General features: G+C 63.9%; 6 protein-coding genes across 31 annotated transcripts in view; 1 reads left to right on the top strand and 5 right to left on the bottom strand.

Moving 5' to 3' along the window:
* UBAP2 (ubiquitin associated protein 2) overlaps positions 1-15177 on the top strand; it is a 171086-nt gene that overhangs the window by 126773 nt on the left and 29136 nt on the right. The window lies entirely within an intron of this gene.
* LOC142026453 (interferon-like) lies at positions 1546-3072 on the bottom strand. The gene has a single exon (XM_075019493.1). The coding sequence runs from the start codon at positions 2514-2516 to the stop codon at positions 1941-1943; it is 576 nt and encodes a 191-aa protein (XP_074875594.1). The 5' UTR covers positions 2517-3072; the 3' UTR covers positions 1546-1940.
* LOC142026617 (interferon-like) lies at positions 4753-5669 on the bottom strand. Its single transcript, XM_075019796.1, has one exon. The coding sequence runs from the start codon at positions 5666-5668 to the stop codon at positions 5093-5095; it is 576 nt and encodes a 191-aa protein (XP_074875897.1). The 5' UTR covers position 5669; the 3' UTR covers positions 4753-5092.
* On the bottom strand, positions 7888-9376 carry LOC142026483 (interferon-like). Its single transcript, XM_075019563.1, has one exon. It carries the CDS (start codon positions 8818-8820, stop codon positions 8245-8247), a length of 576 nt encoding a protein of 191 aa, XP_074875664.1. The 5' UTR covers positions 8821-9376; the 3' UTR covers positions 7888-8244.
* On the bottom strand, positions 11040-11973 carry LOC142026598 (interferon-like). Its single transcript, XM_075019765.1, has one exon. It carries the CDS (start codon positions 11970-11972, stop codon positions 11397-11399), a length of 576 nt encoding a protein of 191 aa, XP_074875866.1. The 5' UTR covers position 11973; the 3' UTR covers positions 11040-11396.
* LOC142026603 (interferon-like) lies at positions 14192-15125 on the bottom strand. The gene has a single exon (XM_075019773.1). The coding sequence runs from the start codon at positions 15122-15124 to the stop codon at positions 14549-14551; it is 576 nt and encodes a 191-aa protein (XP_074875874.1). The 5' UTR covers position 15125; the 3' UTR covers positions 14192-14548.

The following is a 15177-nucleotide window of genomic DNA, read 5'->3' as shown; positions in this document are numbered from 1 at the left end:
GGCACTTGAGCTTTGGCTGTGTTTGTGTCTGGGGCTGCCCCCGCTCGTGCGTTTGAATCTGGTGAGAATGGGGAAGAAAGGCAGGAGGAAAGGCTTGGGGAAGAAGGAAGGGGAAAAAGGGGAGAGTTTTGCTCCTGCTCTTGCTGCTGCGTCGGGTCGCTGGCTGTGGTGCCGTGCGTGCGCCCGCGCAGCAGGAGTCTTGCCGTGTTTTCCGTGCCTCCTCGCCAGAGGTGTCTGGAGTTCCTCGCAAAGAGGAAAATGTGCCCCGTAAGCGAAGGGTCTTGGGTTAGGGATGGCCTGCGGCCCTAGAGGAGGGGTGTCCGAGAGTCCTCTGGAGGTGGAGCTGAGCTAGCTGTGCTCTGGCTGTAGATCTCTGGTGGGGGGGAGGAGGAGGCGGAGGTTGCACTCGCTGAGGTTCTCGGGTCCCTTCCAGCAGCGAGGATCGTGCTCTGCCGGTGCGAGAGAGGCTGCCCCGTGTTTTCCGGAAGCTTTTGGAAGAGGGGAAGCGCGTGCGGGCGGTGGTGGCGGGCTGGGAGCCGTGGTCTTGTCAGGCAACGTTGTGCTGGTGGGCGCTGTGCTGGGGGTGCTGGCACGTGCGCGGTGATTTGGCGTACCTAGGTGCCGTCACCGCAGGAGGTGGGGTGGTGGTGGTGGTGGTGGTGGTGGTGGTGGTGGAGGTCCGTGTCCGGACCTTGTCCGTGTTGCCCTATTCCGGTTGGTGCTGCAAGGTGTCTTCAAGCAGCGCAACGAGAGGGTTTGTCGTGGAGAACGCCTGAAGCGTCGAGAGTGGCCGCGCTCGGCCTCATCAAAGCGACGATGTCTGCCGTGCGTCGCCTCCTTGGAATCGTGGAATGGTTTGGGTGGGGAGGGGCCTTGAAGGGCCATCTGGTCGAAGCCCCCAGCAGTGAGCAGGGCCATCTTCGAGTCGACGAGGTTGCTCAGAGCCCCGTCCAAGCGGACCGTGAATGTTTGCAGGGATGGGGCAGCTACCGCCTGTCTGGGCAAGCCGTTGCGGTGTTGCAGCGCCCCGATGGCAGGCAACGTCTTCCTTGTATCTAGTCCGCATCCAGCCTCTTTTAGTGTAGAGCCGTTGCGCCTTGTCCTACCGCTACAGGCCCCATGAAAAAGTCTGTCCCCATCTTTCTGCTGAGCCCCCTTTAAGTCTTGAAAGGCCGCAGTGAGGTCTCGGCGGAGCCTCCTCTTCTCCAGTTGTCTGGAGAAGCCCAACTCTCTCGGCCTGTCCTCACCGGAGAGGTGTTCCATCCCTCCGATGCTGTTTGTGGCCCTCCTCTGGACCCGGCCCAAGAGGTCCGCGTCTTCCCCGTAGCGAGGACTGCGGAGCTGCTGCTGAGTGGGTCTAAAGCGGGGTGGAAGGGGGAGGACGTTGAGGAGACAAGGGCCGAAGAGGTGATTGTGATGGCGGCGGCTAGCCCCTGGCCGAGTTTTTGGGAAGAGGTTGAGGAAAGTGCCTCCCTGGGGAGGTGCCAAAGCGAAGAGTGGGCCCGGGATGTGTGCAGAGCCCTGTTTGGAGCAGGGCCTGGAGGAGGAGGAGGAGGTGTTGAGTGGAGGCGGCTTCCCCCCAGCCCAGGCCAGGCCAGGCCAGCCCAGCGCAGCCTAGTCGAGGCCAGGCCAGGCCAGCGGCTCGTTTCCTGCGCTTCTGAGACAAGAGGCACGGGCAAGCTTTTTGCAACAGGTCTTTATTTTTCTGTCGAATAAATAGGTGAATAAATAGCTAGATCAAAACCATTGTGAAAATAAATAGAAGACGGTCTCTAAAGAGAGGAGCCGTCGGCGGAGGCTGAGGGTGGAGGGCGGTTCTTGCGTCGGCTCTCGCCGTGGGTCAGGGGAGGCGGGAGGGCAGAGGCGGGGATGGGGCGGTGGTGCAGAAGGGGTGGTGGCGGCGGGGCGCGGGGCCGTGGGGGTTGGTGGGGGTCGGTGGGCTAACTGGGGATGGTGCGGGTGAGGTTGTGGAGGTGTTGGAAGCAGACGCGAGCTTCGAGGCGGACGTGGTCCCAGGCGCAGGCGCTGTGGTTGTGGGTGTGGAGGAAGTCGTGAATGTGGCGGAAGTATTTGTTGACGTTGAGCAGGAGGTTGCGGGGCCCTCGGCCTTGGAGGAGCGTGGCGTTGGCTGGCAGGCACTGCTGGAGCTGGTGGATGTGGTGCTGGAGGTTGTTGAGGAGGTGGTGTCGTGCCTGGGCGTCCCAGTGTCGGGGGGTGGTGGGGCTGCTGAGGGTGGCGAAGAGGTGCTGGAGGATGCGGAGGGCGGTGGCGGCGGCTTGCTGTGGGTGGTTGGTGCGGAGGAGGGCGTCGGGGAAGAAGGGCGCCTGGTGGTGGTGGCAGGGCTGTGGCGGGCTGGGAGCCATGGCCTGGAGGAGCTGGAGGCTGTCCCAGGGGAAGGTGGCGTCGCGGGGACGCAGGTGGTGGCAGGCGAGGGCGGTGGCGAGAGCCGGGAGGAGGAGCAGGAGCGCCGGGGCGCCGTGCGGCCGGCGGGGCTGTGGGGTTGCGGGCGCAGCCATGGTGGGGCTGTGGGTGCTGCGTGGGTGGTGCTGGGCAGGAGGCTGGTCAGGCTTGGTGTGGTGGTGGTGGTGCGGGTGGGCGCTGTGCTTGGGGGGCTGCCGGGTGGCCGGCTTTATGCGGTGCCGCGGCTTTGCCTTCCTCGCTTTCCGACTGCAGCGAGTTTCCGGCTGTGGTTTTCGGTTTTGGCTGGTGGCTGTGGTGGTCTCGGGGAAGTGCGTTGGTGGGGTGGCCGTGCGTGGGGAGGGCGGTGGCGGTGCTTTGCTGGTGGTGTGTTGGGGGGAGGTTGGCTGTAGTGGTTGAGTGGTGGATGCGAAAGCGCTGGGGCAGAGCCCTTGGGGGCAGCTGTGGCGGGGAGGTGTGTTAGGGTTTCCGTGTGTCCTGCGGGGCGAGCTGTGGTGCCTCTTTTCTGCAGCTGAAGTTTCCCTTCCTGGCCAAGTGTCTTTTCCGCCTGTAATGCCCTGGTGCTGGTTGTGGTCTGTTTTCCTTTCACTTGCGGCTCGCCTTTGTGTTCGTCGTAGCTGGTCTTTCTTTTTTCTTTTCGTGTTGGGAAGGCTTGTGAAGTGATGTCACTTGGCAGAGCCTGGGGAGTCCCCTCGTGGAGCGAGGGCCTGGGGGTGGCGTCGGCGTGCGAGGGGGTGGCTCTGGGTGTAGGCACTTGAGCTTTGGCTGTGTTTGTGTCTGGGGCTGCCCCCGCTCGTGCGTTTGAATCTGGTGAGAATGGGGAAGAAAGGCAGGAGGAAAGGCTTGGGGAAGAAGGAAGGGGAAAAAGGGGAGAGTTTTGCTCCTGCTCTTGCTGCTGCGTCGGGTCGCTGGCTGTGGTGCCGTGCGTGCGCCCGCGCAGCAGGAGTCTTGCCGTGTTTTCCGTGCCTCCTCGCCAGAGGTGTCTGGAGTTCCTCGCAAAGAGGAAAATGTGCCCCGTAAGCGAAGGGTCTTGGGTTAGGGATGGCCTGCGGCCCTAGAGGAGGGGTGTCCGAGAGTCCTCTGGAGGTGGAGCTGAGCTAGCTGTGCTCTGGCTGTAGATCTCTGGTGGGGGGGAGGAGGAGGCGGAGGTTGCACTCGCTGAGGTTCTCGGGTCCCTTCCAGCAGCGAGGATCGTGCTCTGCCGGTGCGAGAGAGGCTGCCCCGTGTTTTCCGGAAGCTTTTGGAAGAGGGGAAGCGCGTGCGGGCGGTGGTGGCGGGCTGGGAGCCGTGGTCTTGTCAGGCAACGTTGTGCTGGTGGGCGCTGTGCTGGGGGTGCTGGCACGTGCGCGGTGATTTGGCGTACCTAGGTGCCGTCACCGCAGGAGGTGGGGTGGTGGTGGTGGTGGTGGTGGAGGTCCGTGTCCGGACCTTGTCCGTGTTGCCCTATTCCGGTTGGTGCTGCAAGGTGTCTTCAAGCAGCGCAACGAGAGGGTTTGTCGTGGAGAACGCCTGAAGCGTCGAGAGTGGCCGCGCTCGGCCTCATCAAAGCGACGATGTCTGCCGTGCGTCGCCTCCTTGGAATCGTGGAATGGTTTGGGTGGGGAGGGGCCTTGAAGGGCCATCTGGTCGAAGCCCCCAGCAGTGAGCAGGGCCGTCTTCGAGTCGACGAGGTTGCTCAGAGCCCCGTCCAAGCGGACCGTGAATGTTTGCAGGGATGGGGCAGCTACCGCCTGTCTGGGCAAGCCGTTGCGGTGTTGCAGCGCCCCGATGGCAGGCAACGTCTTCCTTGTATCTAGTCCGCATCCAGCCTCTTTTAGTGTAGAGCCGTTGCGCCTTGTCCTACCGCTACAGGCCCCATGAAAAAGTCTGTCCCCATCTTTCTGCTGAGCCCCCTTTAAGTCTTGAAAGGCCGCAGTGAGGTCTCGGCGGAGCCTCCTCTTCTCCAGTTGTCTGGAGAAGCCCAACTCTCTCGGCCTGTCCTCACCGGAGAGGTGTTCCATCCCTCCGATGCTGTTTGTGGCCCTCCTCTGGACCCGGCCCAAGAGGTCCGCGTCTTCCCCGTAGCGAGGACTGCGGAGCTGCTGCTGAGTGGGTCTAAAGCGGGGTGGAAGGGGGAGGACGTTGAGGAGACAAGGGCCGAAGAGGTGATTGTGATGGCGGCGGCTAGCCCCTGGCCGAGTTTTTGGGAAGAGGTTGAGGAAAGTGCCTCCCTGGGGAGGTGCCAAAGCGAAGAGTGGGCCCGGGATGTGTGCAGAGCCCTGTTTGGAGCAGGGCCTGGAGGAGGAGGAGGTGTTGAGTGGAGGCGGCTTCCCCCCAGCCCAGCCCAGGCCAGGCCAGCCCAGCGCAGCCTAGTCGAGGCCAGGCCAGGCCAGCGGCTCGTTTCCTGCGCTTCTGAGACAAGAGGCACGGGCAAGCTTTTTGCAACAGGTCTTTATTTTTCTGTCGAATAAATAGGTGAATAAATAGCTAGATCAAAACCATTGTGAAAATAAATAGAAGACGGTCTCTAAAGAGAGGAGCCGTCGGCGGAGGCTGAGGGTGGAGGGCGGTTCTTGCGTCGGCTCTCGCCGTGGGTCAGGGGAGGCGGGAGGGCAGAGGCGGGGATGGGGCGGTGGTGCAGAAGGGGTGGTGGCGGCGGGGCGCGGGGCCGTGGGGGTTGGTGGGGGTCGGTGGGCTAACTGGGGATGGTGCGGGTGAGGTTGTGGAGGTGTTGGAAGCAGACGCGAGCTTCGAGGCGGACGTGGTCCCAGGCGCAGGCGCTGTGGTTGTGGGTGTGGAGGAAGTCGTGGATGTGGCGGAAGTATTTGTTGACGTTGAGCAGGAGGTTGCGGGGCCCTCGGCCTTGGAGGAGCGTGGCGTTGGCTGGCAGGCACTGCTGGAGCTGGTGGATGTGGTGCTGGAGGTTGTTGAGGAGGTGGTGTCGTGCCTGGGCGTCCCAGTGTCGGGGGGTGGTGGGGCTGCTGAGGGTGGCGAAGAGGTGCTGGAGGATGCGGAGGGCGGTGGCGGCGGCTTGCTGTGGGTGGTTGGTGCGGAGGAGGGCGTCGGGGAAGAAGGGCGCCTGGTGGTGGTGGCAGGGCTGTGGCGGGCTGGGAGCCATGGCCTGGAGGAGCTGGAGGCTGTCCCAGGGGAAGGTGGCGTCGCGGGGACGCAGGTGGTGGCAGGCGAGGGCGGTGGCGAGAGCCGGGAGGAGGAGCAGGAGCGCCGGGGCGCCGTGCGGCCGGCGGGGCTGTGGGGTTGCGGGCGCAGGCATGGTGGGGCTGTGGGTGCTGCGTGGGTGGTGCTGGGCAGGAGGCTGGTCAGGCTTGGTGTGGTGGTGGTGGTGCGGGTGGGCGCTGTGCTTGGGGGGCTGCCGGGTGGCCGGCTTTATGCGGTGCCGCGGCTTTGCCTTCCTCGCTTTCCGACTGCAGCGAGTTTCCGGCTGTGGTTTTCGGTTTTGGCTGGTGGCTGTGGTGGTCTCGGGGAAGTGCGTTGGTGGGGTGGCCGTGCGTGGGGAGGGCGGTGGCGGTGCTTTGCTGGTGGTGTGTTGGGGGGAGGTTGGCTGTAGTGGTTGAGTGGTGGATGCGAAAGCGCTGGGGCAGAGCCCTTGGGGGCAGCTGTGGCGGGGAGGTGTGTTAGGGTTTCCGTGTGTCCTGCGGGGCGAGCTGTGGTGCCTCTTTTCTGCAGCTGAAGTTTCCCTTCCTGGCCAAGTGTCTTTTCCGCCTGTAATGCCCTGGTGCTGGTTGTGGTCTGTTTTCCTTTCACTTGCGGCTCGCCTTTGTGTTCGTCGTAGCTGGTCTTTCTTTTTTCTTTTCGTGTTGGGAAGGCTTGTGAAGTGATGTCACTTGGCAGAGCCTGGGGAGTCCCCTCGTGGAGCGAGGGCCTGGGGGTGGCGTCGGCGTGCGAGGGGGTGGCTCTGGGTGTAGGCACTTGAGCTTTGGCTGTGTTTGTGTCTGGGGCTGCCCCCGCTCGTGCGTTTGAATCTGGTGAGAATGGGGAAGAAAGGCAGGAGGAAAGGCTTGGGGAAGAAGGAAGGGGAAAAAGGGGAGAGTTTTGCTCCTGCTCTTGCTGCTGCGTCGGGTCGCTGGCTGTGGTGCCGTGCGTGCGCCCGCGCAGCAGGAGTCTTGCCGTGTTTTCCGTGCCTCCTCGCCAGAGGTGTCTGGAGTTCCTCGCAAAGAGGAAAATGTGCCCCGTAAGCGAAGGGTCTTGGGTTAGGGATGGCCTGCGGCCCTAGAGGAGGGGTGTCCGAGAGTCCTCTGGAGGTGGAGCTGAGCTAGCTGTGCTCTGGCTGTAGATCTCTGGTGGGGGGGAGGAGGAGGCGGAGGTTGCACTCGCTGAGGTTCTCGGGTCCCTTCCAGCAGCGAGGATCGTGCTCTGCCGGTGCGAGAGAGGCTGCCCCGTGTTTTCCGGAAGCTTTTGGAAGAGGGGAAGCGCGTGCGGGCGGTGGTGGCGGGCTGGGAGCCGTGGTCTTGTCAGGCAACGTTGTGCTGGTGGGCGCTGTGCTGGGGGTGCTGGCACGTGCGCGGTGATTTGGCGTACCTAGGTGCCGTCACCGCAGGAGGTGGGGTGGTGGTGGTGGTGGTGGTGGAGGTCCGTGTCCGGACCTTGTCCGTGTTGCCCTATTCCGGTTGGTGCTGCAAGGTGTCTTCAAGCAGCGCAACGAGAGGGTTTGTCGTGGAGAACGCCTGAAGCGTCGAGAGTGGCCGCGCTCGGCCTCATCAAAGCGACGATGTCTGCCGTGCGTCGCCTCCTTGGAATCGTGGAATGGTTTGGGTGGGGAGGGGCCTTGAAGGGCCATCTGGTCGAAGCCCCCAGCAGTGAGCAGGGCCGTCTTCGAGTCGACGAGGTTGCTCAGAGCCCCGTCCAAGCGGACCGTGAATGTTTGCAGGGATGGGGCAGCTACCGCCTGTCTGGGCAAGCCGTTGCGGTGTTGCAGCGCCCCGATGGCAGGCAACGTCTTCCTTGTATCTAGTCCGCATCCAGCCTCTTTTAGTGTAGAGCCGTTGCGCCTTGTCCTACCGCTACAGGCCCCATGAAAAAGTCTGTCCCCATCTTTCTGCTGAGCCCCCTTTAAGTCTTGAAAGGCCGCAGTGAGGTCTCGGCGGAGCCTCCTCTTCTCCAGTTGTCTGGAGAAGCCCAACTCTCTCGGCCTGTCCTCACCGGAGAGGTGTTCCATCCCTCCGATGCTGTTTGTGGCCCTCCTCTGGACCCGGCCCAAGAGGTCCGCGTCTTCCCCGTAGCGAGGACTGCGGAGCTGCTGCTGAGTGGGTCTAAAGCGGGGTGGAAGGGGGAGGACGTTGAGGAGACAAGGGCCGAAGAGGTGATTGTGATGGCGGCGGCTAGCCCCTGGCCGAGTTTTTGGGAAGAGGTTGAGGAAAGTGCCTCCCTGGGGAGGTGCCAAAGCGAAGAGTGGGCCCGGGATGTGTGCAGAGCCCTGTTTGGAGCAGGGCCTGGAGGAGGAGGAGGTGTTGAGTGGAGGCGGCTTCCCCCCAGCCCAGGCCAGGCCAGGCCAGCCCAGCGCAGCCTAGTCGAGGCCAGGCCAGGCCAGCGGCTCGTTTCCTGCGCTTCTGAGACAAGAGGCACGGGCAAGCTTTTTGCAACAGGTCTTTATTTTTCTGTCGAATAAATAGGTGAATAAATAGCTAGATCAAAACCATTGTGAAAATAAATAGAAGACGGTCTCTAAAGAGAGGAGCCGTCGGCGGAGGCTGAGGGTGGAGGGCGGTTCTTGCGTCGGCTCTCGCCGTGGGTCAGGGGAGGCGGGAGGGCAGAGGCGGGGATGGGGCGGTGGTGCAGAAGGGGTGGTGGCGGCGGGGCGCGGGGCCGTGGGGGTTGGTGGGGGTCGGTGGGCTAACTGGGGATGGTGCGGGTGAGGTTGTGGAGGTGTTGGAAGCAGACGCGAGCTTCGAGGCGGACGTGGTCCCAGGCGCAGGCGCTGTGGTTGTGGGTGTGGAGGAAGTCGTGAATGTGGCGGAAGTATTTGTTGACGTTGAGCAGGAGGTTGCGGGGCCCTCGGCCTTGGAGGAGCGTGGCGTTGGCTGGCAGGCACTGCTGGAGCTGGTGGATGTGGTGCTGGAGGTTGTTGAGGAGGTGGTGTCGTGCCTGGGCGTCCCAGTGTCGGGGGGTGGTGGGGCTGCTGAGGGTGGCGAAGAGGTGCTGGAGGATGCGGAGGGCGGTGGCGGCGGCTTGCTGTGGGTGGTTGGTGCGGAGGAGGGCGTCGGGGAAGAAGGGCGCCTGGTGGTGGTGGCAGGGCTGTGGCGGGCTGGGAGCCATGGCCTGGAGGAGCTGGAGGCTGTCCCAGGGGAAGGTGGCGTCGCGGGGACGCAGGTGGTGGCAGGCGAGGGCGGTGGCGAGAGCCGGGAGGAGGAGCAGGAGCGCCGGGGCGCCGTGCGGCCGGCGGGGCTGTGGGGTTGCGGGCGCAGCCATGGTGGGGCTGTGGGTGCTGCGTGGGTGGTGCTGGGCAGGAGGCTGGTCAGGCTTGGTGTGGTGGTGGTGGTGCGGGTGGGCGCTGTGCTTGGGGGGCTGCCGGGTGGCCGGCTTTATGCGGTGCCGCGGCTTTGCCTTCCTCGCTTTCCGACTGCAGCGAGTTTCCGGCTGTGGTTTTCGGTTTTGGCTGGTGGCTGTGGTGGTCTCGGGGAAGTGCGTTGGTGGGGTGGCCGTGCGTGGGGAGGGCGGTGGCGGTGCTTTGCTGGTGGTGTGTTGGGGGGAGGTTGGCTGTAGTGGTTGAGTGGTGGATGCGAAAGCGCTGGGGCAGAGCCCTTGGGGGCAGCTGTGGCGGGGAGGTGTGTTAGGGTTTCCGTGTGTCCTGCGGGGCGAGCTGTGGTGCCTCTTTTCTGCAGCTGAAGTTTCCCTTCCTGGCCAAGTGTCTTTTCCGCCTGTAATGCCCTGGTGCTGGTTGTGGTCTGTTTTCCTTTCACTTGCGGCTCGCCTTTGTGTTCGTCGTAGCTGGTCTTTCTTTTTTCTTTTCGTGTTGGGAAGGCTTGTGAAGTGATGTCACTTGGCAGAGCCTGGGGAGTCCCCTCGTGGAGCGAGGGCCTGGGGGTGGCGTCGGCGTGCGAGGGGGTGGCTCTGGGTGTAGGCACTTGAGCTTTGGCTGTGTTTGTGTCTGGGGCTGCCCCCGCTCGTGCGTTTGAATCTGGTGAGAATGGGGAAGAAAGGCAGGAGGAAAGGCTTGGGGAAGAAGGAAGGGGAAAAAGGGGAGAGTTTTGCTCCTGCTCTTGCTGCTGCGTCGGGTCGCTGGCTGTGGTGCCGTGCGTGCGCCCGCGCAGCAGGAGTCTTGCCGTGTTTTCCGTGCCTCCTCGCCAGAGGTGTCTGGAGTTCCTCGCAAAGAGGAAAATGTGCCCCGTAAGCGAAGGGTCTTGGGTTAGGGATGGCCTGCGGCCCTAGAGGAGGGGTGTCCGAGAGTCCTCTGGAGGTGGAGCTGAGCTAGCTGTGCTCTGGCTGTAGATCTCTGGTGGGGGGGAGGAGGAGGCGGAGGTTGCACTCGCTGAGGTTCTCGGGTCCCTTCCAGCAGCGAGGATCGTGCTCTGCCGGTGCGAGAGAGGCTGCCCCGTGTTTTCCGGAAGCTTTTGGAAGAGGGGAAGCGCGTGCGGGCGGTGGTGGCGGGCTGGGAGCCGTGGTCTTGTCAGGCAACGTTGTGCTGGTGGGCGCTGTGCTGGGGGTGCTGGCACGTGCGCGGTGATTTGGCGTACCTAGGTGCCGTCACCGCAGGAGGTGGGGTGGTGGTGGTGGTGGTGGTGGAGGTCCGTGTCCGGACCTTGTCCGTGTTGCCCTATTCCGGTTGGTGCTGCAAGGTGTCTTCAAGCAGCGCAACGAGAGGGTTTGTCGTGGAGAACGCCTGAAGCGTCGAGAGTGGCCGCGCTCGGCCTCATCAAAGCGACGATGTCTGCCGTGCGTCGCCTCCTTGGAATCGTGGAATGGTTTGGGTGGGGAGGGGCCTTGAAGGGCCATCTGGTCGAAGCCCCCAGCAGTGAGCAGGGCCGTCTTCGAGTCGACGAGGTTGCTCAGAGCCCCGTCCAAGCGGACCGTGAATGTTTGCAGGGATGGGGCAGCTACCGCCTGTCTGGGCAAGCCGTTGCGGTGTTGCAGCGCCCCGATGGCAGGCAACGTCTTCCTTGTATCTAGTCCGCATCCAGCCTCTTTTAGTGTAGAGCCGTTGCGCCTTGTCCTACCGCTACAGGCCCCATGAAAAAGTCTGTCCCCATCTTTCTGCTGAGCCCCCTTTAAGTCTTGAAAGGCCGCAGTGAGGTCTCGGCGGAGCCTCCTCTTCTCCAGTTGTCTGGAGAAGCCCAACTCTCTCGGCCTGTCCTCACCGGAGAGGTGTTCCATCCCTCCGATGCTGTTTGTGGCCCTCCTCTGGACCCGGCCCAAGAGGTCCGCGTCTTCCCCGTAGCGAGGACTGCGGAGCTGCTGCTGAGTGGGTCTAAAGCGGGGTGGAAGGGGGAGGACGTTGAGGAGACAAGGGCCGAAGAGGTGATTGTGATGGCGGCGGCTAGCCCCTGGCCGAGTTTTTGGGAAGAGGTTGAGGAAAGTGCCTCCCTGGGGAGGTGCCAAAGCGAAGAGTGGGCCCGGGATGTGTGCAGAGCCCTGTTTGGAGCAGGGCCTGGAGGAGGAGGAGGTGTTGAGTGGAGGCGGCTTCCCCCCAGCCCAGGCCAGGCCAGGCCAGCCCAGCGCAGCCTAGTCGAGGCCAGGCCAGGCCAGCGGCTCGTTTCCTGCGCTTCTGAGACAAGAGGCACGGGCAAGCTTTTTGCAACAGGTCTTTATTTTTCTGTCGAATAAATAGGTGAATAAATAGCTAGATCAAAACCATTGTGAAAATAAATAGAAGACGGTCTCTAAAGAGAGGAGCCGTCGGCGGAGGCTGAGGGTGGAGGGCGGTTCTTGCGTCGGCTCTCGCCGTGGGTCAGGGGAGGCGGGAGGGCAGAGGCGGGGATGGGGCGGTGGTGCAGAAGGGGTGGTGGCGGCGGGGCGCGGGGCCGTGGGGGTTGGTGGGGGTCGGTGGGCTAACTGGGGATGGTGCGGGTGAGGTTGTGGAGGTGTTGGAAGCAGACGCGAGCTTCGAGGCGGACGTGGTCCCAGGCGCAGGCGCTGTGGTTGTGGGTGTGGAGGAAGTCGTGGATGTGGCGGAAGTATTTGTTGACGTTGAGCAGGAGGTTGCGGGGCCCTCGGCCTTGGAGGAGCGTGGCGTTGGCTGGCAGGCACTGCTGGAGCTGGTGGATGTGGTGCTGGAGGTTGTTGAGGAGGTGGTGTCGTGCCTGGGCGTCCCAGTGTCGGGGGGTGGTGGGGCTGCTGAGGGTGGCGAAGAGGTGCTGGAGGATGCGGAGGGCGGTGGCGGCGGCTTGCTGTGGGTGGTTGGTGCGGAGGAGGGCGTCGGGGAAGAAGGGCGCCTGGTGGTGGTGGCAGGGCTGTGGCGGGCTGGGAGCCATGGCCTGGAGGAGCTGGAGGCTGTCCCAGGGGAAGGTGGCGTCGCGGGGACGCAGGTGGTGGCAGGCGAGGGCGGTGGCGAGAGCCGGGAGGAGGAGCAGGAGCGCCGGGGCGCCGTGCGGCCGGCGGGGCTGTGGGGTTGCGGGCGCAGGCATGGTGGGGCTGTGGGTGCTGCGTGGGTGGTGCTGGGCAGGAGGCTGGTCAGGCTTGGTGTGGTGGTGGTGGTGCGGGTGGGCGCTGTGCTTGGGGGGCTGCCGGGTGGCCGGCTTTATGCGGTGCCGCGGCTTTGCCTTCCTCGCTTTCCGACTGCAGCGAGTTTCCGGCTGTGGTTTTCGGTTTTGGCTGGTGGCTGTGGTGGTCTCGGGGAAGTGCGTTGGTGGGGTGGCCGTGCGTGGGGAGGGCGGTGGCGGTGCTTTGCTGGTGGTGTGTTGGGGGGAGGTTGGCTGTAGTGGTTGAGTGGTGGATGCGAAAGCGCTGGGGCAGAGCCCTTGGGGGCAGCTGTGGCGGGGAGGTGTGTTAGGGTTTCCGTGTGTCCTGCGGGGCGAGCTGTGGTGCCTCTTTTCTGCAGCTGAAGTTTCCCTTCCTGGCCAAGTGTCTTTTCCGCCTGTAATGCCCTGGTGCTGGTTGTGGTCTGTTTTCCTTTCACTTGCGGCTCGCCTTTGTGTTCGTCGTAGCTGGTCTTTCTTTTTTCTTTTCGTGTTGGGAAGGCTTGTGAAGTGATGTCACTTGGCAGAGCCTGGGGAGTCCCCTCGTGGAGCGAGGGCCTGGGGGTGGCGTCGGCGTGCGAGGGGGTGGCTCTGGGTGTAGGCACTTGAGCTTTGGCTGTGTTTGTGTCTGGGGCTGCCCCCGCTCGTGCGTTTGAATCTGGTGAGAATGGGGAAGAAAGGCAGGAGGAAAGGCTTGGGGAAGAAGGAAGGGGAAAAAGGGGAGAGTTTTGCTCCTGCTCTTGCTGCTGCGTCGGGTCGCTGGCTGTGGTGCCGTGCGTGCGCCCGCGCAGCAGGAGTCTTGCCGTGTTTTCCGTGCCTCCTCGCCAGAGGTGTCTGGAGTTCCTCGCAAAGAGGAAAATGTGCCCCGTAAGCGAAGGGTCTTGGGTTAGGGATGGCCTGCGGCCCTAGAGGAGGGGTGTCCGAGAGTCCTCTGGAGGTGGAGCTGAGCTAGCTGTGCTCTGGCTGTAGATCTCTGGTGGGGGGGAGGAGGAGGCGGAGGTTGCACTCGCTGAGGTTCTCGGGTCCCTTCCAGCAGCGAGGATCGTGCTCTGCCGGTGCGAGAGAGGCTGCCCCGTGTTTTCCGGAAGCTTTTGGAAGAGGGGAAGCGCGTGCGGGCGGTGGTGGCGGGCTGGGAGCCGTGGTCTTGTCAGGCAACGTTGTGCTGGTGGGCGCTGTGCTGGGGGTGCTGGCACGTGCGCGGTGATTTGGCGTACCTAGGTGCCGTCACCGCAGGAGGTGGGGTGGTGGTGGTGGTGGTGGTGGAGGTCCGTGTCCGGACCTTGTCCGTGTTGCCCTATTCCGGTTGGTGCTGCAAGGTGTCTTCAAGCAGCGCAACGAGAGGGTTTGTCGTGGAGAACGCCTGAAGCGTCGAGAGTGGCCGCGCTCGGCCTCATCAAAGCGACGATGTCTGCCGTGCGTCGCCTCCTTGGAATCGTGGAATGGTTTGGGTGGGGAGGGGCCTTGAAGGGCCATCTGGTCGAAGCCCCCAGCAGTGAGCAGGGCCGTCTTCGAGTCGACGAGGTTGCTCAGAGCCCCGTCCAAGCGGACCGTGAATGTTTGCAGGGATGGGGCAGCTACCGCCTGTCTGGGCAAGCCGTTGCGGTGTTGCAGCGCCCCGATGGCAGGCAACGTCTTCCTTGTATCTAGTCCGCATCCAGCCTCTTTTAGTGTAGAGCCGTTGCGCCTTGTCCTACCGCTACAGGCCCCATGAAAAAGTCTGTCCCCATCTTTCTGCTGAGCCCCCTTTAAGTCTTGAAAGGCCGCAGTGAGGTCTCGGCGGAGCCTCCTCTTCTCCAGTTGTCTGGAGAAGCCCAACTCTCTCGGCCTGTCCTCACCGGAGAGATGTTCCATCCCTCCGATGCTGTTTGTGGCCCTCCTCTGGACCCGGCCCAAGAGGTCCGCGTCTTCCCCGTAGCGAGGACTGCGGAGCTGCTGCTGAGTGGGTCTAAAGCGGGGTGGAAGGGGGAGGACGTTGAGGAGACAAGGGCCGAAGAGGTGATTGTGATGGCGGCGGCTAGCCCCTGGCCGAGTTTTTGGGAAGAGGTTGAGGAAAGTGCCTCCCTGGGGAGGTGCCAAAGCGAAGAGTGGGCCCGGGATGTGTGCAGAGCCCTGTTTGGAGCAGGGCCTGGAGGAGGAGGAGGTGTTGAGTGGAGGCGGCTTCCCCCCAGCCCAGGCCAGGCCAGGCCAGCCCAGCGCAGCCTAGTCGAGGCCAGGCCAGGCCAGCGGCTCGTTTCCTGCGCTTCTGAGACAAGAGGCACGGGCAAGCTTTTTGCAACAGGTCTTTATTTTTCTGTCGAATAAATAGGTGAATAAATAGCTAGATCAAAACCATTGTGAAAATAAATAGAAGACGGTCTCTAAAGAGAGGAGCCGTCGGCGGAGGCTGAGGGTGGAGGGCGGTTCTTGCGTCGGCTCTCGCCGTGGGTCAGGGGAGGCGGGAGGGCAGAGGCGGGGATGGGGCGGTGGTGCAGAAGGGGTGGTGGCGGCGGGGCGCGGGGCCGTGGGGGTTGGTGGGGGTCGGTGGGCTAACTGGGGATGGTGCGGGTGAGGTTGTGGAGGTGTTGGAAGCAGACGCGAGCTTCGAGGCGGACGTGGTCCCAGGCGCAGGCGCTGTGGTTGTGGGTGTGGAGGAAGTCGTGGATGTGGCGGAAGTATTTGTTGACGTTGAGCAGGAGGTTGCGGGGCCCTCGGCCTTGGAGGAGCGTGGCGTTGGCTGGCAGGCACTGCTGGAGCTGGTGGATGTGGTGCTGGAGGTTGTTGAGGAGGTGGTGTCGTGCCTGGGCGTCCCAGTGTCGGGGGGTGGTGGGGCTGCTGAGGGTGGCGAAGAGGTGCTGGAGGATGCGGAGGGCGGTGGCGGCGGCTTGCTGTGGGTGGTTGGTGCGGAGGAGGGCGTCGGGGAAGAAGGGCGCCTGGTGGTGGTGGCAGGGCTGTGGCGGGCTGGGAGCCATGGCCTGGAGGAGCTGGAGGCTGTCCCAGGGGAAGGTGGCGTCGCGGGGACGCAGGTGGTGGCAGGCGAGGGCGGTGGCGAGAGCCGGGAGGAGGAGCAGGAGCGCCGGGGCGCCGTGCGGCCGGCGGGGCTGTGGGGTTGCGGGCGCAGGCATGGTGGGGCTGTGGGTGCTGCGTGGGTGGTGCTGGGCAGGAGGCTGGTCAGGCT

The sequence above is a fragment of the Buteo buteo genome, chromosome Z (assembly GCF_964188355.1).
Source record: "Buteo buteo chromosome Z, bButBut1.hap1.1, whole genome shotgun sequence".
Lineage (NCBI taxonomy): Eukaryota > Metazoa > Chordata > Aves > Accipitriformes > Accipitridae > Buteo > Buteo buteo.
This window is presented reverse-complemented; position numbering and strand designations above follow the sequence as displayed.

Excerpts from the sequence above, each read along its gene's own strand:
- LOC142026453 (XM_075019493.1), bottom strand. The coding sequence starts at position 2,516 with ATGGCTGCGCCCGCAACCCCACAGCCCCGCCGGCCGCACGGCGCCCCG.
- LOC142026617 (XM_075019796.1), bottom strand. The coding sequence starts at position 5,668 with ATGCCTGCGCCCGCAACCCCACAGCCCCGCCGGCCGCACGGCGCCCCG.
- LOC142026483 (XM_075019563.1), bottom strand. The coding sequence starts at position 8,820 with ATGGCTGCGCCCGCAACCCCACAGCCCCGCCGGCCGCACGGCGCCCCG.
- LOC142026598 (XM_075019765.1), bottom strand. The coding sequence starts at position 11,972 with ATGCCTGCGCCCGCAACCCCACAGCCCCGCCGGCCGCACGGCGCCCCG.
- LOC142026603 (XM_075019773.1), bottom strand. The coding sequence starts at position 15,124 with ATGCCTGCGCCCGCAACCCCACAGCCCCGCCGGCCGCACGGCGCCCCG.